At 43.6% G+C, this 21,576-nt stretch overlaps 1 protein-coding gene across 4 annotated transcripts in view; it reads left to right on the plus strand.

The window, feature by feature from the left end:
* The window catches only part of LOC120718571 (mucin-2-like), a 61,684-nt gene that overhangs the window by 24,098 nt on the left and 16,010 nt on the right, over window positions 1-21,576 (plus strand). Inside the window, exons 1-4 of one of the 4 annotated variants that reach the window (XM_040007111.1) lie at window positions 10,822-12,780; window positions 12,869-13,041; window positions 13,157-13,297; window positions 13,649-13,787. The exons of 2 other annotated variants lie outside the window; for them this stretch is intronic. In XM_040007111.1, the coding sequence (XP_039863045.1) occupies window positions 12,589-12,780; window positions 12,869-13,041; window positions 13,157-13,297; window positions 13,649-13,787 (645 nt within the window). In that variant the 5' untranslated portion in view covers window positions 10,822-12,588. Of the gene's footprint in view, window positions 1-10,821; window positions 12,781-12,868; window positions 13,042-13,156; window positions 13,298-13,648; window positions 13,788-21,576 lie in introns of those variants that run through there. One more of the 4 variants, XM_040007110.1, reaches the window with a different exon arrangement.

The raw sequence follows: 21,576 nt of genomic DNA on the forward strand, positions 1-21,576 counted from the left end.
GAAACTCCAGCATCCAAGCAAAAGTAAATACTTCAAAGACTAAAACTGCTTTGACTTAAATGCTCACAGTAAAGGAAAAAGAGAACATTCACTTTAAAAGTAAAAGACTGTCAGGGTCCCTGTATCGACCCGGTCGGCTCAGTGTGGCTACATGTGTTTTTGTTTCGATTGTGTTCCTGCTCTGTCCCTCCTTCTCTCACTGCCTGGGCGGAGCTCACCTGTGGGCTCTTGCCCTTGGCCCACGCACCTGGTCATAATCACAAACCTGTGGCTCATCACCAAACAGTGTTCCAGTCCCTTTATAAGATGGCAGCTCTGTGTTTCTCGTTGCTGGACTGTTGCCGACTCTCGTCAGTGTTAACCCCAGCTCGGTTTATTGTCGTGTTTCCCTGGCGATCTTCCTATAGTAACCTTTTGTATCGCTGTGAATAGATTTCCGTGGACCTGCCCCTGTGCTACCTGATAGATCAAGTGTGTGAGGATTGGAGCGAGCTTTTGTGTTTCTTGTGGAGTATGAAGAGGAGCGTGAGGCGTGGACGGAGTGTGGTCTTTGGAGTGTGTGTGGACTGCAAGTGTCTTTCCCCCCTGTTTGTGTGTGGATTCCCAGAACCCGTCTTTTCCCCACTTTGTAAATAGATCAACTGGTGCTTCTGTAAATAAAAACTCTTTATTGTTCTGTACTCAGTGCCTCCAGCACTGCCGTGCTCTAATCCACAGCCAGGGAGTTTTGTGACACTGCAGCTAATCCTGTCTTGTTTCTCACACCATCATGCTCCACAACCTTTTCTGTGGAGGACTACATATCTGGAATATCAGGATGAAGATGGAAAAGACTTACTGTTTTCCTGGCACTTGAATTTTTGAAGTGGATTGTAGTCCATGTGGGAGCTAATGATATCCAATATCAACTTTCTCATTGGTCAACAGTATCAAGCAATGTTTTATTGCAGCTCTTAGAACACACAGTAGGGATTAAAGAAAATGCAAAGCAATGGTTTGAATCATATCTATCAGATAATTCTAGTTCATTCATGTGAATGGATAGTCTTCACACATTAATGTTAGGACTTTCTCAGTATTCCATGCTAGGACCAATTCCGTTTATGATATACACGCCTGCTTAGGCAGTATAATTAGAAGGAATAGCATACATTTATCTCGCTATGAATTTCATTGCTAACCAGCTTTATTTATCCATGAAGCCAGATGATATAAATCAATCAATCAAGCTACAGCTATGTCTTAAAGACTTAATAGCCTGGATATCCCATATTCTATTTGCTCCAGTATCTCAGAATATATCTAGGAATCTTGGAGTTATTTTGACCAGTATATGTTTTTACAGAGGGCTTTGTAAATGAAGCTTCAAACTATATTTCCAGTCTAAATGATGATCTTCTAAATTAGTGAGATAACATTTCTTCTCCACCTTACAGGTCCTTAGACTTATTTAAAGTGCTTTCAGAGAGACATCTACTGTGATGAAATCTGTCCCCGACTGCTGTGTAATCTATTATTTTAAATTTAAATGTTATTAGGAAAACAGGTTTTTCAGGAAATACTGTTAAATGTTCTGCATGACTGGTTTGTTGGTGGGTCAGTGATGACCTTGGGAGGCATAACCATTAAAGGACACCGCAGGTCATCTATGTGGATCATTTTATCCATTTTATTCCATCAAACAATGTCTTATCCTTTTGTTGCTAACACATTACCCAGTGAGTATAAATATGGACATTAATTTCTTTCTTATTGAAATCTGTGTTTTCAAACTGCTCCTTTATCTTTTTTGAGCAGTATAAAGTAGCTCACTGTAGTAATTTCATAGTAAGCTAGGATGTAAATAAAATAAGTTGCTTGTAAAAACAAACTTGGCTTTGAAACTAATGAAAAATTAGCTTGCCAATATAATTTGTAAGAATCAGAATGATTTTGAATGACGTTTTCATTGGACAGAGTATTCCTCTTACTGGTAGAAATGTCAGCCAGAAAGGCAATACCATAAACTGAATAAATATGATATCACTGTGATAGCAGTGACACATTTCTACTACTTAAGTTCTCAAGAGTATATTTTAAAAAGTGAAACGTTAGCTTGAATATATATATGGAAATCATCAGGAAACATTTATTTAAATAATAAATAACTTTGGACCGAGCACAGAGCCTTGTGGAACGCCACAGGCAATGTCCAAGCATGATGATGTAAGACACCCAGCTTCACAAATTGTTTCTGGTCACTTAAATCATTTTTCACCCAGTGCAGTACAACCCTCCATGATCCTGTATCATTCCAGTTTATTAATTAATATCTCATGATTGATTGTGTTGAATGCTTTCTTGAGATCCAGAAACAGTCTAGCTGCACACTGTTTCTGATCTATAGCATTTGCAATCTCCTCAATTGATTCGATTAATGCCAGTGAAGTTTACCTTTTTGACCTGAATCCATATTGACTGTCAGAGAGTAATTTATATTTATCTAAGAGTTTGTCTAGTTGTTTATTAAACAGTTGTTTATTATTTTCTAGGATTTTGGAGAATTGTGAAAGAAACAGGCCTGTAATTTGTGAAGTGGTGTCTATCCCCAGTTTTATACAGCGGCACAACTTTCGCTATTTTCATTTTGTTTGGAACTTTTCCAGTCTGAAATGATAAGTTGCAGATGTATGTTAGAGGTCCTACAATTCCTTCTATGACCTTTTCAAGTCAATATCATTACAATCAGTAGATATTTTATATTTACAAAGGGTTTACAATGTCAGTTATTTCTTTTTCCTCCACTGCTGTGAGGAACATTGAGTTAGGGTTCCTATCAAACAGGCATTCACTACAGTATACTGATGGCAGTGACTTGGGAATTTGTTCTGCCAGATTTGGTCCTATTGTCTATTGGCCCGCCGATGACTTTGGGCCGGGCCCAAAGTCCAGGGCTGTTTTTTTAGTCCCAGTCCGTCCCTGGTTGCAGCCAAGTTTGTATCCCTTCCTATATGTCACATTTTTAATAGATCTTTGACATGCAGCTTATTTTCATTGCAGTGGAAAGAATAGAAAATAATTCCTTTTCCTTAAAACAAGAACGACATTTTTAATGGTGTTGATAGCAGACCTGTTAGTCTGCTCCCTGTTCTAAGTAAAATTATGGAGAGGATTGTTTATGAGCAAATTCAACATTACTTAACAGAAAATCATCTACTCAGTTTCAACATGCTTACAAACCGCGTCTCTCCACCAGCTCAGCACTCATTGCTATGACAGATAACTGGTATAAACATCTAGATGATGGGAACTTGGTTGGTGTCACGGTCGATAGTGACACCAACACAGTTTATTTACAACACCAGTGCAGAATATATACAGTGAGGGGAAAATCCAGGGGTCCAAGTACTTACTGCAAGAGCCAAATTATCCAGACATTTTGCATCCACTTTATTGTGTAATATTTTAGTAGATTGTATTTGATGGTTTGGGCCCCAGGAAGACTAGCAACTACTGTTGTGGAAGCTAATGGGGTTCCTTATAAATAAACAATAAATAAACCACTCATACCGCTAACGGAACAAGTACCTAGCCTTACATGAAGGTAATGTTTTCAATAACAACATGAACAAGATGATAAAACAGTGAATAAACACTTTACTGAATTATCATGAAAAATTAAAACTCAACAGAAGAATTAAGAGCATCAAGATAATCGTTGCCCTGAACCAGTGGCGGTCCTAGCCTGTTTGGTGCCCCGGGCGAACACTCCCTCCCCGCAGCCAATAGCACTCTATTCTAAAACACTGTCAACCAGATCAGCAAACTTATAAACTCCACAGAAGTAAAATGAAAAATATATTAAAACTACTAAAGGTTCAATATGTTCAGCAGGACCACTTCTGGTTAACCCTTTAAAGCCGGTCAGAGCGGGCATGCTCCGTTTTGCGTAACTATTTTTAAATCCCTGTAGAACCGGAACCACGTAAGCTAGCGCAATAATTTTTTTTGCATATGAAACCGGAGGAGTTGTACTTACATCTTATGCCATCAGCTTGTCCTAAGTCACAGTTTCCTTCCACATATAGCTTTGCAAAAGCTGCATAAAAAGCGCTTGCAGGAACAATAACATAATATTCCAGAAACACGCTTTGCCGAACCGATCAGCTGTTCATAACACTTCTCACAGTGGCTGTATCCCAATTCAGGGTCTGCAGCCTTAAAGTACGCAGCCTCAACGATCCTCAAGGGCCGCATACTTAAAGACCGCTAAGGCCAGAAGTGCGAGGCTTGTGAAATGGGACGGTCTAGCCTCCGTCGCGCTGCCCAGGTTGCCTAGCAACCATGATGCTAACAGCTGGAAATGTTTCATACAGCTTTGTTTGACAGAAATGAAGGAGAAAATCTTTTGTTCATTTGTTTGTTTGTTTCTACATGAGCTTTGATTATTCTCTAATTAAGGTCAGCTATTGAATGGCGTATATTTTAAAGTAAAGGCTTTAAAACCAAGTTAGTACAAACGTCACTAATGTCACATAACTTTGCCGACATGTGGCCAACAGTAATGTTTAATGTTCTTCGTTATTAAACATTTGCACATAAATAAGTGACATTGTCAGGCGTTGTCTGGAGGCGAGGAGGAAGGAACCCAAATGCAGGACTTGCAGGTAGGTGAAGACTGGTGAAGGTTTATTATAAGGAGTGGATGAACAGAACAGAGGTAGAAAACGGCTGGCTGGCTGGCTGGCTGGACGACTGAATGAATGAATGAATGGCTGGCTGACTGACTGAACTGAACTGAACGACATCATCAATGACACGACAGTGAATGGGTAGAAACAGAGGGCTTAAATACACAGACTGGTGATAATGATAATGAGAGACCGGTGAGTACACAGCTGAACATAATGAACTAATGGGAAGAGGACTGAACATAACGCACACAGACCAAGGCTAACACAATAAAACAGGAAGTGGAACAGGCAGTAGATAAACAGTGAACAAGAACTGAAAATACTGGGTCACCGACCCAGGAACCCTGACAGTACCCCCCCCCCGACAAAGGCCGGCACCCGACGGCCAAAAGAAAAAAAAAAACAGAACAGGGCGGGCGGAGGGGGCCCAGGACGGGGGGACGGAGTCCACACAGAGACAGTTAAGGTGGGCGGCCACGTGGCCCGCGGCCGAGACGAGACAGTTCAGGGGGCCGACCGTGCGGACGGCAACGGCGGCGACGTGGACACAGTTCGGGAGGCCGACCGTGCGGACGGCAACGGCGGCGACGTGGACACAGTTCGGGGGGCCGGCCGTGCGGAAGGCAACGGCGGCCACTCAGGCGAAGGCGGTCGGGGGGCCGGCCGTGCGGAAGGCAACGGCGGCCACTCAGGCGAAGGCGGTCCGGGGGCCGGCCGTGCGGAAGGCAACGGCGGCCACTCAGGCGAAGGCGGTCCGGTGGCCGACCACGCCGGCGACGAGGAGAAGGCGGCCGAGGAGCAGCTGCAGGAGGCGGCACGGGAGCTTGCGGAGACTGAGGAGCAGCTGTAGGACCAGGCGAAGCAGAAGCCGAGGCAGAGTCTGAGGCCGGACCAGGCGAAGCAGAGGCCGAGTCTGAGGCCGGACCAGGCGAAGCAGAGGCCGAGTCTGAGGCCGGACCAGGCGAAGCAGAGGCCGAGTCTGAGGCCGGACCAGGCGAAGCAGAGGCCGAGTCTGAGGCCGGACCAGGCGAGGCAGAAGCAGAGCTAGGTGACAGCGAGGCAGCCGCAGGTGGTGGCTGGACGGGCTCCTCGGGCCCTCCAGCTGACGAGGAAGGTTGCCGGACGGGCTCCTCGGGCCCTCCAGCTGACGAGGCATGAGGCTGGTGCGGTTCTCCTGAACCCCCAGCTGACGAAGAAGGTTGCCGGACGGGCTCCTCGGGCCCTCCAGCTGACGAGGCATGGGGCTGGTGCGGTTCTCCTGAACCCCCAGCTGACGAGGAAGGTTGCCGGACGGGCTCCTCGGGCCCTCCAGCTGACGAGGCATGAGGCTGGTGCGGTTCTCCTGAACCCCCAGCTGACGAGGCATGAGGCTGGTGCGGTTCTCCTGAACCCCCAGCTGACGAGGAAGGTTGCCGGACGGGCTCCTCGGGCCCTCCAGCGAAAATGGTCTCAGAACCAGTGGGCACTGGAGCCCCTGGCACACACAGGACAGGGCCAGCGGGTGCGGAAACCCCTGGCTGAGGAGCGGCCGGGCCAGCGGGTGCGGAAACCCCTGGCTGAGGAGCGGCCGGGCCAGCGGGTGCGGAAACCCCTGGCTGGGCAGCAGGGTAGCTCACAGCAGGCTCTGGGTACTGAACAGGTTGGTGGACGGGCGACTGGACTGACTGGACAGGAGGAGACTGGACTGACTGGACAGGAGGAGACTGGACTGACTGGACAGGAGGAGACTGAGCTACGGGAGACTGGACAGGAGACTGAGCTACGGGAGACTGGACAGGAGACTGAGCTACGGGAGACTGGACAGGAGACTGAGCTACGGGAGACTGGACAGGAGCGGACTGGAGAGCAGGCGAGTGAACTGACGGGGCTGGAAGCTGAACAGCAGGCGAGGGAACTGACAGGAGTGGAAGCTGAACAGCAGGTGAGGGAACTGACAGGAGTGGAAGCTGAACAGCAGGTGAGGGAACTGACAGGAGTGGAAGCTGAACAGCAGGTGAGGGAACTGACAGGAGTGGAAGCTGAACAGCAGGTGAGGCTGACGACGGAGCTGAGGTTGGTGTGGCTAATGGCTGGGCTACAGACTGAGCTAATGAGGGAGATAAAGCTACAGCCTGAGCTAGTAAGGCCAGTGCCTGAGCAGGGGACACGTCAGCTAATCTAACCAGGGATAGAGCTAGTGCGTGAAAGGCTGGATCAGGTGGTAGATGAAGTGGTGGACTGATTAGCTCTTCCGTGCCTCCAGAGCGTGAGGGCACTGGCTGGAGAGCCTCAGCTGAGTCTCTAGGGGGGTCAGGCTGGATCCTGGCCGTCCTCAGCCTAGGTGCTGGGACAGGCACGGGAGGTGGCTGGACACCAGTCACCCCCACTCGAGAAACCGAAGCGGGTGTGGCGGTAGACTGGGTCGCAGCTGCCCTCCTCCTGGGAGCTGGCACTGGTGTGGGGGTAGACTGACTGACGGGAGTGGAGATAATGACTGGGTGTGTGTTGTTAGCAGGTTTATTGGGGATTGTTCTGGTTTTCCTGCCACCACTATTTACAGTCTTTGGGAGAGCAGAGCAGAACAAATCTTCCCAGTCCACAGAATCCTCCAGGAGGGAAACATCCCACGAATCAGAGATGGGGTTATTGTGCGTTTTGAGTGAATAATCAGATGGTGAGTGCGAAAAACAGTCACTGGAGCTCACCATCAGGAGTGGCTGAAAGTAGTCCGTTTTATGGCGGCGTGTGCGCCGATTTCTCCGGGAGGAGGAAGCGGGCGGGGTACACGTCCGAGCCTCTGGCACGGGAGCCTCTGTTGAGCCGAGGTGGAAGACGGAGCCACTGTGCCGTGGCGAGGTTGAAGGTCCGGTGAATGAGGCAGGTGATGTGTGAGCGTGGAGCGGAGTGGCGAGAGGGAGCGGCCGAAGCGCGGCGTGAAACGTCCACTCTCCGCGGCAGATGCTCCGGTGCAGGTGAGGCAGCAGGTGGGGGAACGCGGCGTCTCCGAGGCCCGCCCAGAGCCAAGCGAGTGCCCTCGAAGACGTGCTCTCGCTCCGCGAAGAGCCGCTGTCTCTCCTTGAGTTTTTCCGCCCACAAGGAGAGCGCTACCTCCTGCCGCTCATAGAGGTCCGAGTCCGCTGGGTTCCTAACGTGTCTTCGTGGCACGCGTCGTGTCATTCTGTCAGGCGTTGTGTGGAGGCGAGGAGGAAGGAACCCAAACGCAGGACTCGCAGGTAGGTGAAGACTGGTGAAGGTTTATTATAAGGAGTGGATGAACAGAACAGAGGTAGAAAACGGCTGGCTGGCTGGCTGGACGGCTGGACGACTGAATGAATGAATGAATGGCTGGCTGACTGACTGAACTGAACTGAACGACATCATCAATGACACGACAGTGAATGGGTAGAAACAGAGGGCTTAAATACACAGACTGGTGATAATGATAATGAGAGACCGGTGAGTACACAGCTGAACATAATGAACTAATGGGAAGAGGACTGAACATAACGCACACAGACCAAGGCTAACACAATAAAACAGGAAGTGGAACAGGCAGTAGATAAACAGTGAACAAGAACTGAAAATACTGGGTCACCGACCCAGAAACCCTGACAGACATAATATTCAGTACTTACTTAAAGTTTACTCTTCAGGCGCCCCTCATCCGCCGTTTTATTCCGGCAAAATTATCCACACCCACCGCGGCGCTATGCATTCTGGGATATGTTGGGCCACGAAGTATACAGTGCCACATCCTTAAAATTCAGGGAAATGAAGGACGCATTTGAGGGCCGCATTTCGAGCAGCCTTCGAATTGGAACAGCCTTCGTTGCGTCGCGGTGACGTAATCGGCCTTAAAATGCGGCCTTTAAGGCTGCAGACCCTGAATTGGGATACAGCCATTTAAACAGACTTCAGCGCAAACGATCGCATGTCTGCCATTTCCTGCCCGAAACCGGGAGTGACGTCATTTTTGCGGAAAATGTAGTTCTTTTTATTTGTAGGCCTTAAAAGCCTATACTGGTGTTTTTATAAGTCATGTTTGACTTTATGCTTTTCTGAATAGTTTCTGGGATGCTTAGAACTCGAATGCTGCTGGAAATAGTTTATTTTGATGCACCTGCTGTTTTCTTTGCAGATTTGCAGCATTGGATTGTTTTTCATTTTTCCTGCAGTATATAAAAATTGGTGTATCTCAAAAATAAAACTATGAAGACACTCAAAATAAATTTCCTGTTGTTGTAAACTATTTTTTGCAACTTTTTTGTATTTAAAGTTTTGAGGGATAAAGCCTCTTAAATTTCTCCAAGTAGAAATTTATGTAAAAGAACCAAAAACGATTTTCAATTTTTTTGTAGTTTATTGCACTTTTTCGCAATTAATGTAGTTACTATGGACTTAATGCATACATATTATTAAAATATGTTGTAGGAAGTTGTATTGATGTATAGCAACTTGAAATGCTCCCAAAAATGGCACTACAGCATGTAAAAATATAAAGTAAGCTCTGGTGGACTTGGTTCTATGGTAGGTCTTAAAGGGTTAAACAAGAAAGGCATAACCACAAGTGTTTACTAACATTTAGGTGATCAGATGAAGAGGAATGCAATTTTCTCAGTGGTGTTACGAAACACCCACATACGACTGGTCTGACAAGACTGCAACTCTTGCAAACTGTATGCAGATTTCAGTTGTATAATCATCAAAGCAAAAAAGGTGGTTTCCACTCATAGTTGTGCTCCTGTTGCTTTAGCATTTTGTTTGTAGGTTTGGTGTTTGGAAATAATTTGAATGATATCCTATAACCAGTTGAAAAAGCAGTGGGAATAAAAAAAATAAAAAGATTTAATCTTCATTTATCAGTCTTTTCATTATTTCCTTACTTTGCATTTAACAATCTTTCCATTTTTGTCTCTATTGGAGCAAAGTGCCAATAGAGTGAATCTGTTCATCTCAGTCACTGTGATGAACAGAAACTAAAGTAAGCTGGTTTTATGGTGTAAAATAAAAAAAGTGCTTAATGTTTAACTAGGAAAAGATGTGATATAAGGTTGAACCACAATGACATAGCAATGTAATAGCAATCTGTAGTATTAGAATAATAAAAGGATAATACCATGCAGAGAGCACAAAACCATGATGTTCCTTAAATGAATGTATTCTCGCGGCATTCAAGACAATTTTAACCCCCTTCTTTCGGATGAAAGCAGCTAAATAACGAAAAAAATAAAGAAATATAAAATATAATTTAAAAAACTCTTTAAAAGTTCTAAGTTCAGCTCAGTTTGAAACCAATGTCATTCATGGAAATCAACATCAGTGCAGAAGTATTTAACTCCACATAAGTGAAGAGAAAATTAATCTTTCTTACTTTACTTCTGTCCTGAAGCACTGACTTTACTGTATAACAAATGAATGGTGTTTGTATTGTATCTGCCATGTTTTGCAGCTGGGAAAGTTTGTTTGGGAACTTCCAACTGTGATGTCATGATACGCTGTGTGCAGGCAGACAGGGAAAAAGGACCCAAAATGCAGGACTCTCAAAGATGAGTGTTTGTGTAAACTGTGTGTTACAGAATAAAAGGCTGCAGGGGACACTGGTTCTTTGGAGTCAATTGAGTTCGAGGGCAAATGTTCTGCCCTGAGATCCTCCCCTTGCTAGCAAGTAAAACCGGTTAAGCTCTTCATCTTGCTTTCTTCATGGGTGATAAGTCTCTGAACTAGCGGGCCTGGTGAAGCGCAGACACAACAACAACAACAACAACAACAACAACAACAATAATAATAACAACAACAATCAAAACAGCTCAACTAAAGAATCAGAACATAAATCATAATATAGAAAAATACCAAAATACAAGAAAATGCTGCATAAAAATGACCCAGAACAATGACAGTACCCCCCTCTAAGGGCTGGCTCCTTACAGCCCCAAACAAAACAACAGACTACCATATCCGGGTGGGTGGTGGAGAGTCCAAGACGGAGGGTTCGGACCATAGCCAAAATTGAGTCCACGGAGACAGCTCAGGTGGCCGAACCGGAGGCCGACAACACAGAAGTCCAAGCATTTCAGGTGGTCGACCCGGAGGCTAGCGACAGAGACGCGTGGAAGATGGCGGTGATAAAGCAGGTCCAAAGGCTGGAGCTGAGCGGCTCTATCTATCTATCTATCTGAATAATGTGTGTCATTACATGTTCCCCCGCCTATCATGTCTCTCTCGTCTCTGTTTCACTCAGTCCAGTGTCGCATTCTCCCTCATTCATTGATGTGTATTTCTTCGTGTGTTTCGCTGTATATTTAGGTTTTGCAATTCTAGTTTTGTTTCATTTTGTATAACCTGTACGCCTGTAATTAAGTTGTGTTTTTGAGAGTCAGCCCTGCCTGTGAGTCTGCTTTTGGGTCCTATCCTGCCTGCTGCGCACAGCCAGTTCATGACACAGTAGAGGTATGATCAAGCATTTCCAAAGAGCTGTTGGACATCTACATTGTCTAAAAATGAAAGCTTATCCTACAGACTATATAAATAACATTTGTTTTAATGTCAATAGTGTAGCTACCATATTAATTTATTTTAACATATTTTGCATCAATATGAGCATTGGAGGTGGTGATTAGAGCCAATCCTCATTTTGTCCCACCTGCATTAGGTTAGTGAATATACATATTTTAGTAAATTCAGTCTAGTTTCATTTGTATTGCAGTCGTGTCAAGGTGCATTATGATTCTAACCTTTGAATCTACTAGTACTACTACAAACTACCACCAATTACTATTCCTACAAGTCTTTATCAACTACACCACCAGCTACTACATCACTTGTGAGTATAAATGAAAAGAAGTAGCATATGGCAAACACTGAGTCCATAGTATTGGGATATTCAGTACAGATTTGAGTGTGAGACTGCTTGAATTCAAGGGGTGCTCACACCAAAATGCCAAAATATCACATCATTGCAAATGGTTGCAAATGGTTACCTGTCTCTCTGTGTTAGCTCTGCGACAGACTCTCACCCTATGGTAGCTAGGATAGGCGCCAGCCCCCAGATAAACAGATAAAACATCCTCAGGAGCGTCCAGCAGATGTTGAAAGACCTCAGCCTCCTGAGGAAATACAGTCTGAATTGGCTTTCTTTATACAGACGCTGCATGTCACTCGATGTGTCATGAGAGTGTCTCGTTCACAGAGTCTGACGAAAAGCCACAGGCTGATGTAACGGCAGATTTCTTTATTCCATGTATTGATCACATATTTTAACAATTTCACTATAGCAATAGTAGAATCATGTTGTCACCAGTTGTATGCATGTAGAATGTTATCACAAGTGAGCCTCCTGTTTATTGCACCTTCACAGGGGGGCTATTGTAGAAAGTGGAACACATCCAGGTGCCACATTTAAGGGATATTTGACGGGTGCTTGTAATTTTTCTTAATGGAGAAGCGGGATCAAGGATTAGCTGAAATGAAGATATTGTCATGGTCTCACCAGCTGATCCCGTATTAGGCAACATGTGTTTTTGTTGTTTTTGCTCTTTCTCCCTCCCTTTCTCTCTCTCTCTCTCCTCCAGGGGCGGTCTTGGGACCCAGGGCTTGTTTCTTTGTAAATATGTTTGTTGTCCGTGTGTTGTGTTTTGGGTAGTCTCCCTTCTTTTCGCCTCCCCTTGTGTGCTTTCGTTCGCTCTCCCGGATGTTTTGGACACAGAGCGACCTCTGCACTAATCCATCCAGAAAACTCACACTGACGTGTATCACCAACTACTGCTGAAAATGTTAACAAAAAAATAAAATATAGAATTAAAAAAAACTTGACAAATGTAATGCAGAGCAAAGATAATGTTTGAAGTCCCAGTACGATGTGGAAAGGAATCTAATTTCTTTGTTACTGGCAAACCAGTTAGCCCTGCCTTCACTGCAAATTACTGTCAAACAGACAACCATGAAACATTTCCTCATACTACAACATGTCCCAGCCTACTATGACTTTCTTTTGTGCAGAGACGTTCTCACATTTATCATGCCGCTCTCTGCGCTGGTGTTGATGCTGCTGGTCTGCAGTGTTCAGGCTAATTTTTACAGTATAGTGGTGAACTACTATCCACGTGGCAATGTTTCAACAGGATCTTCCACTGTAAGTACACTTTCTCAAAAGACAAGTATATTTACTTTGTGAATTTTGAAGGTGTTTAAGTAAACACATCTTCACTGTAAATCTGCAGGGCATCCTTTATTACAAGTTGGGCTACAGCTCCTGCTTGTATAGTTTGCCCTACTCCATCGGTGGTCAGACACTTGTTTTAGACAAGGTCGACGAGGAGAGTAGAGGAGAATGGTGCCAAACTGAAGGAGTCATCTCTCGGCTTTTTTCCAGCAACTCTATATTTTCAATTCCGTGAGTGCACACATACGCTGTACATAATTACACATGCATAAATATGTTTTTTGTTGTCTGAGGGGGAATGAACATTAAAAAACCTCCTCTGAAAAGTCATTCATTTCTATTGCAGGGTCTCTGGCATAGACTGGATCTTTGGCATCAAAAATGGCATCGTATCATTTAAAATTCAGGCTCTGGTGGAACTGAGGATCCGCTCTGACATCGGCAAAGCCAACACATCACCACAGACCACTATCATACCAGCTATCAGGTCAGCCCTGTTTGTGTCTCCATTCCTTTTTTAGTATTTATACACAGATACATGCATTCATACAATTTTATGTGTCACGTCTGGTACTTTCATTGCTTTTCACAGACTAATTTGCTTTAAGATGGAAAGTTTCACCATAGAGAAGGAGAAAGATAGAGAATGCTACAAGTGAAAATTAATCTTTGGTCCAAGTTAATTTTTGCAGTTGTGAAACTTTAACCATAAACCCAGAACAGCATCCAGGCTGTGGGTGTACTGAGCAGCTATCAAAATGAATAAAAATTGTCAGATATTTCATGGAAATGAATGCAAATAATGGAAAATGAGTTTGGTTTTTTAACTTTCTTTCAGAGTTCCGTCAAACTGTCCAAGAAATTTGAGCCTGTTGATGTTTGATCCTGATGGAGACATAGTGAAATGCAGAAATGGAGATGCATCACTCTCAGAGTGTAGTCCCTGCACACCACCGTCTGTCCTCAGCCTTTCACCAGTAAGTAACAGCTATTTTTTTTTTGTCACTGGAGACATGTTGGCTCCAGTGTCAGATTAACGAACTGACCTCCCAGCCCAACAGAAGTGGATGTAGCTGTGGGTAATAAGAAAAGATGAAAAGAACTGTTGATAACTTTTTGTTAAGTTAAGGCCTGATCCATGTGAAATTCATAGCCACTGCTCTGACACGGTGCCATCAATCTTTGAACGTTGAAAAAGCACAGTGTATCCAGAAAACACATTATATGCTGCAATAAATGCACTGCCCAAGTGTCTCCTCTCCCCACTGCCTTTCACAACAGCAACAGCAAACAGGTCGTCAGAGGAGGCCAAGATGATGATTAAGTTTAACATTTTCTACAATATTGACAAAGCACTTTAAGCACAAGATTGTTAGTTAATAATTTAGAAATGAATATTGTCTGTATGGACTGCAATCCCCCCCCCAAAAAAAAGTGCACGTGTAAAACTGCGGTGTTAAGCGATGCGGTTGAAAAATTTGAGTGCGCCTAACTTTTGTGCGAGTTAGGCGCACCAGTGCGCCCATGGCAAAAAGTTAGTCTAGAGCCCTGCAAGTACCTGCAGAGGGTCAGGCAAGTCCTGAGGAGTCAGCTGAACGGTAAGAACAAGATCCGTGCCATCAACACCTACGCCCTAAAAGTGATCAGGTACCCTGCTGGGGTAATAGGCTGGCCAAAGGAGGAGATAGAAGCCACTGACATCAAGACAAGGAAGCTCCTTACCATGCATGGAGGGTTTCAGCCCAAGCCCAGCACCCTGAGGCTGTACGCTAAGCGGAAGAAAGAAGACCGGGGACTGGTGAGTGTCAGCACCACAGTCCTGGATGAGACAACGAACATCCAAGAATACATCAGGAAGATGGCCCCAAATGACAGCGTGCTCAGTGAATACCTCAGGCAGCAGAAACCCAAGAAAGAGGAGGGAGACGAGGAACCATCATGGAAGGACAGGCCCCTGCACGGTATGTACCACCGGCAGATAGAGGAGGTGGCTGATATCCAGAAATCCTACCAGTGGCTGGACAAAGCTGGACTGAAAGACAGCACAGAGGCACTAATCATGGCAGCACAAGAACAAGCACTAAACACAAGATCCATAGAGGCTGGGGTCTATCACACCAGGCAAGACCCCAGGTGCAGGCTGTGTAAAGATGCCCCAGAGACAATCCAGCACATAACAGCAGGGTGCAAGATGCCAGCATAGTATACAGGAAAATTTGTGCCAAGTATAACCTGAAGTCCCGAGGTCAAAATGGGAGACGCCCCCAAGGGTGGTGGAGAATGACTGAGCTAAGATCCTGTGGGACTTCCAGATACAGACGGACAAAATGGTGGTGGGTAACTAACCAGACATACTGGTGGTAGACAAACAGAAGAAGATGGCCGTAGTGACAGATGTAGCGGTTCCGAATGACAGCAACATCAGGAAGAAGGAACACGAGAAGCTGGAGAAATACCAAGGGCTCAGAGAAGAGCTCAAGAAAATGTGGAGAGTGAAGGTAACAGTGGTCCCAGTTGTAATCGGAGCACTAGGTGCGGTGACTCCCAGGCTAGGCGAGTGGCTCCAGCAGATCCCGGGAACAACATCAGAGATCTCTGTCCAGAAGAGCGCAGTCCTAGGAACAGCTAAGATACTGCGCAGGACCCTCAAACTCCCAGGCCTCTGGTAGAGGACCAAAGCTTGAAGGATTGACCGCCCACAGATGCAAGCAGGGAATTTATAAGTGGTACTATGCTGTGTGTCATAATGTTTATATTCAGATCTACTTTTTAATTAAAAAAATATATAACAAGCAAAAATGAACTGTAGATGTTTATTCAGATTTCATAATTACAAACACTGATTTGACACCTCTGTTATACTCTGCTCCATCCTGTTATGTTCCATTCCACCCTGTTTGGAAAAAATTTTTTTTTTTAAAATAATTGAGCAGAATCAGAAATCTTCTGAAACTTGTTGTGCCATGTTGAGAACTCAGGAACATTAAAATGCACAAATATGAATATGTTTTTTAAGACTGCAAGTATTTTCAATGCCGTCAGAAAAAAAATGTGTTAAAAACAAATTGTTTTTTGCATAACACAGACCTATAGTATTTGTAATTAAATTACCTGTTTCGGTTTCAAGTATAAAACATTATATTAACAAAAGGGACATACTCTGCCAAGAAAAAGTCACAATTGATCAATATTTACATGTTTAACTATTTCTGGTCTATATGTAAATGCCCCTAACAGGATGGAACACATTCAGAGGCGATGTTTAAGAAAACTACCTGTAATTACTATTATATCTATCCCTGAGCTTGATCATAATGGATTTCATATAGTTAAACATGTCAGCATTGACAATTGTTATAAAAAAACATAAATCTTTATTTTTTAAAAGTTATGAAGGTAAAATGTTGCCGCAAAAAGAGAATCACCCGACCGTTTCTGGTTAAACAACAGGGCATACCCACAAGGGTTTACTAACATTTAGGTGATCAGATGAAGAGGAAGTCGATTTTCTCAGTGGTGTTATGAAACATCCACATAAGACTGGTCTGACAAGACAGCAACACTTACAAGCTGTCAGCTGTCAGTTGTATAATCATCAAAGCAAAAAAAGAGAGATAACAATCTCCTGGGAATGAAAACCGCTTGAGAATAATGTCTGCTGCCAGGTAGTTTCCAGTCATAGTGGTGCTCTTGTTGCTTTAGCATTTTGTCACCACTGGTTTATTTGTAGGTGTGTAGTTTGGAAACAATTTGAATGTTATCCTATAACAAGCAGAAACACTTAAGAAAAAATCATTATAAAGACTCAAAAATCATTAAGAGAATTTAAAAAATGTTAACTAGTTTAAAAAGTGATGATTGCTACTTGGCAGTAATCTTTGCAATGCTCCTGGGCGGTCATTTTGGCTAAGACAACACAAAGTCCATATCAAAATGAACCTGGAAAGATCCATAACTTTATTTCCAGTGGTCACTGGGCCATATAAAACTTTAATTACGAAACAAGTCAACTTTGATTTGTTTGGTGACTTTGGTTCCCAAATGTTAAAACCTTTGGAGTCAGTTCTTCTTTCTGATGAGAAGAACTGACTCCTAAGGTTTCCTGGGGTCTCAGAGATGCACAATATGCCTGCTTCACAGAATGCTTTTGTAGGACTTACAGTACTTAATGTTTAATTAGTGTAAAACATGTGATATAAGGTTGATGTTGTAATCACAAGCACGTTACATAGTCTGTATTAATGAGTATTTAACCAAATACTAGAGTTTATCATGTTTATGAAAAGTGAACGAATCACACCAGTTTCCTAAAAAGGCCAAATGTACATGGATAAAAATGTAAAATGCACATATATCATATAAAATCTACCCCAGGAACCACAACTATTGCAACAGCAGCACAACATGATAAAAAATACGATAAATGCTTCCACAACCAGTTCAGCTGCCAGCCACTACAACTGGAAACACAATATAAGTCCAGCAAAATCAATGTTATTTACACTGTGTAATCTGTTTCTGGATCTATATATAGCTAAATAAGCTAAGTGGCAACAAAACCATTTGTCACGGACCCGGTTCCGAGGACTCGGGGTCCGTGAGCAGTGTGGACTACTATTGTCGTTATTATTATTGTTGTTATTATTATTGTTGTTATTATTATTATGTTTTTTTCTGCTGTCCTGTGTTCCGTGTTTGTGTACTGTCAGGTGTTTATGGGTGTGTGCATGATGGTGATGGGTGTGGCCCTGCCAGCTGACTGGTCACACCCAGGAATCCACACACACCTGGCGCCGATCAAGCCTCGTCAGGGGAGCTTCAAGACACTGTGGCTGAGAGCTCCTTGACGCTGGATCGTTGAGTGACTTCCCGTCAGTCTTAGATTAATGTGCAAGGTTAGTGCAATTCTGCCGTTAGGTTTTGTACTCACAGCTGCCTTTTGTATGCGTGTTTCCTCAGGAGGAATTGAGGCAACCAGGAGGCAGCACACGGTAGTGATGGGCAGGTGAAGCTTCATGAAGCACTGAAGCTTTTCATCCAATTGGTTCATCCCAGTGCAAAGCTTCTTGAAGCCTCATTTGCTCTAGTAGGACACCTACTGGACGTAAAAATATTAGTTGGCATGAATTTGAAGAGTGTGGCCTTTTGCACACAGCCTGTAAATGTCAACAACAAAAGGAGTGTGTAAAACATGTATATTGTAGTGATGGCAGTATACTTTGTATATTTATACTGGCAGTATGGAAAATGATTATTTGGAAATGCTTAAAATGGAAATGATCATTTACTGTGAGGTGAGGTGTGGTTGGGGTGTGGACAGTGGTTGTGCTTTTGTAACGTTGAGGTATGGACAGCTACACACTGAGGCTTTGAGCCTCAGTCCTGCCTGTTCACATTTTATTCTGTAAAAACTAAATTTTCACTGCTTTTATGGCCTTTTTAGTGGGTGGAACATAACTAGGATTTAATGATTTAACAAATCTTTTAAATCCTTTGTCCTGCACAATGCTAAATGGCTGGGAGTCCTCAATCACCATGCTAACCAGGTCTTCATCTATTTGAGATTGTTCTCCTGAGGAAAGACAATAAAGACAAAGCACAAATATAAATATCACACACGTAACTTATTACAGTTGTATAATATTGTTATATCATTTAGTAACATTACTGCATGCTATATTATCATGGCATTTGATGGCTCACCTGGTCTTGCTCCACAATCGGTGTTCCCCTTATTCTCATGCAAAGCTCTGTAGTGCCTAAGCATGGATGAGGTGTTGTTGTTATATCCCAGCTCCCTGGCACATAGCAAACACTTCACCTTGTACAAAAGTAACGACAGCTTAACATAAATTATATTGCACCATCAGTATTATGAAAATACATCTTCTGTAGAAATTTACATACCTTGTTGGGAGGAATAAGATCAAAATGTTCCCACACAGGGGAGGACACCCTCCTCTTCTTAGCTGGCTCCATTCTCTCCTGACTTTCTCTCCTCACTCTCATAAACCTCCAAACTCTCACTAACCGCAACTCTCCATCAAACACCTACATTTTGATTGAAGTCTGAGGGGTTTATATCGCTGTCATATCTCGCGGCAAAGTTCGAACTACTTCATGAACCAGTCACGTGGTACAGCCGGGCAGCGAGGCTTCGGACGTCATCATTTTCAGCTCCTCCCATAAATGAAGCAAGCCTCGATACGCGCATCGCGGAAACGCCCCCTCCATTACTCGACACAAGCTTCGAAGCCTCGATACAGAACGTCACATCACTAGCACACGGACAGTACACAGGGAACGGAGACAGAGCACGGGATTAGGGAGAAAACACGGGACGGGAGTCGGGATCGCACAGGGGATTTATTGTTGTCTGGTTTTACACCACTGTAAATAAACACACTGTTCGCACACAGAGCACCACGCCTGGGTCCTCCTTCCCTACACCCCCCACGGTCTGCCAGCCAGACCGTGACACCATTTCTGTTCAGGGGCACGTACTGCACAGCAAGTTCAACACAAACTGCATATCCTTTCCTTATCTGGCTTCACTTACACTAACACTGATAAGCAGTCACACAGAAGTGGTCATCGGTTCAAAAGGTCAATGCATCAAACATATTAATATAAAAAGTACAATGCAGCACCACAGGCCAATCACAAATATGGACAGGTCCCCTTGAACCACAGTGACATATTCTACAAAAAATATCAATCTGTAATATTAGAATAAAAACAGGATTTTTAACAAAAACAGCAATGCAGAGACCATAAAACTATGATGTTGCTTAAATTAAGGTATTCTTGTGGCACTCAAGACAATTTTAACCTTTTTCCTCCAGATGAAAGCAAGTAAAGAAAAACTAAAAATATAATTCAAATTGTTAAATTGAAGGTGTTGGTGCCCATTTTTAGGATTAAACAGACAAAGACAAATTAAGTTGCTTGAAACCAAGAGGGAAAACAGCAAGTAATTAAGTTTTTGTTAAGACCATATATTTCCTATGGATTCTTGTTGTTCAAGGACATGTTACTTTGAACAAAACTTAAATTGTATCCTAATGTAAGTAATGTTTAGCTCCACAACTGTTTTAGCAGATTGATGAACAGTCAATCATGTTTGGACTTCCTGTCTGGTCTGGGCTTTGGTCAGACTACCTTACAGCAGGGGTGTCCAACTCCAGCCCTTGAGAACTACTGTCCTGCAGCTTTAAATGCATCCTTGTTTCAAAACACCTGAATCAAATGCATGGCTTGTTACTAGGCCTTTGCCAAACTTGATGGCATACTGAAGCGGTAATTCAATCATTTGATTCAGCTGTGTTGGAGAAGGGATGCATCTAAAAGCTGCAGGACAGTAGCTCTCGAGGACTGGAGTTGGACACCCCTGCCTTATAGACTGCATGTTTGGTATGTTGGCACTGAGAACAACACCTGTGTTTGGAGTTCTTGTAAGTCTGAAAAAAAAGAAAGATTTCCTCATTACTCACATTGTCTGCAGACAACATGACAGAAAGCCGTACACAGATCACTCCTCTCAAATGTCAGAATTCCTGTCTTGCAGACTAACCATAACAGGTGCAGGTTTTTCATGTTCCCACAGAGTTTAATTCCACCACTGTTTGCTGGTGACTCAATATTAAAAAATGCCAAACTAGAACCAGTATTTTCCAAGTGTTAACAGGTTAAAATCATTGTGGCAGCTGTGGCTACAATGTAGCTTGCCTTCACCAGTCTGTGAATGTGTGTGTGAATGGGTGGATGACTGAATGTGTAAAGCGCTTTGGGGTCCTTAGGGACTAAGTAAAGTGCACAGATGAAAAACAAGTAGCTCACTCTCTGGGCAGCATTTACTTTTAACCCTCTAAAGCAGGGGTGGGGAACTCCAGGCTTCAAGGGCCGGTGTCCTGCAGGTTTTAGATATCACCCTGGGTCAACACACCTGAATCAAATGATTAGTTCATTACCAGGCCTCTGGAGAACTTCAAGATATGTTGAGGAGGTAATTTAACCATTTAAATCAGCTGTGTGGGATCAAGGACACATCTAAAACCTGCAGGACACCGGCCCTCGAGGCCTTGAGTTTACCATCCCTGCTCTAAAGCCTAACCTGTCACTGACATCAGACAGAACTATTTTCTCAATTAAAAGAATTCCAATGCTTTCTGTATGCAACAACTGTGCACGTTTCAGTAATGGTAGGGTTATCACAGTAATTCCATGACAGCAGCATAAAATTGTCATGAAAATCATTACATAAACTAATGAGAACGTGCACTCAAATTTAAAGACCCTGGCTTGAAGACGAGTCTGTTTACAGTATATGGACCTGTATCCATGCTAAAAGCGCATGTGATTGCAAAAGTGAAAAATAGCCTGTACCAAAAAATAAAAAATAGCAGATGAATGACAGCTTAGACATTCAACCATAAGTGGCCAATGCAAAGCAGGCCTCAAGGCAACAGGATTTCTTTTTTAGGTTTTACCATGACCTCAATGGCACGTAGCAATGTAGTAATGTATGCTCATGAGTACTGTGAGATCCAGTCATGGTAAACAATGGCATTCCCAACTCTGGTATGAGATATACTAGCTCTGCTTTGGCTTCAGTGAGTTCACAGTAACCATAAACTGCCACTGAAGGGGTGGAAAATTCAAATGATTTACTTCAAAAATTGGATACTTTGAAAAAAGTTTATCAGTTTTTTCTTTAAAAATAAAGAATTAAGTCAAAGTTCAGCTCAGTTTGAAACCAATGTCGTT

This window comes from Simochromis diagramma, unplaced genomic scaffold (genome assembly GCF_900408965.1).
Source record: "Simochromis diagramma unplaced genomic scaffold, fSimDia1.1 OVJJ01000531.1, whole genome shotgun sequence".
NCBI classification, from domain to species: domain Eukaryota; kingdom Metazoa; phylum Chordata; class Actinopteri; order Cichliformes; family Cichlidae; genus Simochromis; species Simochromis diagramma.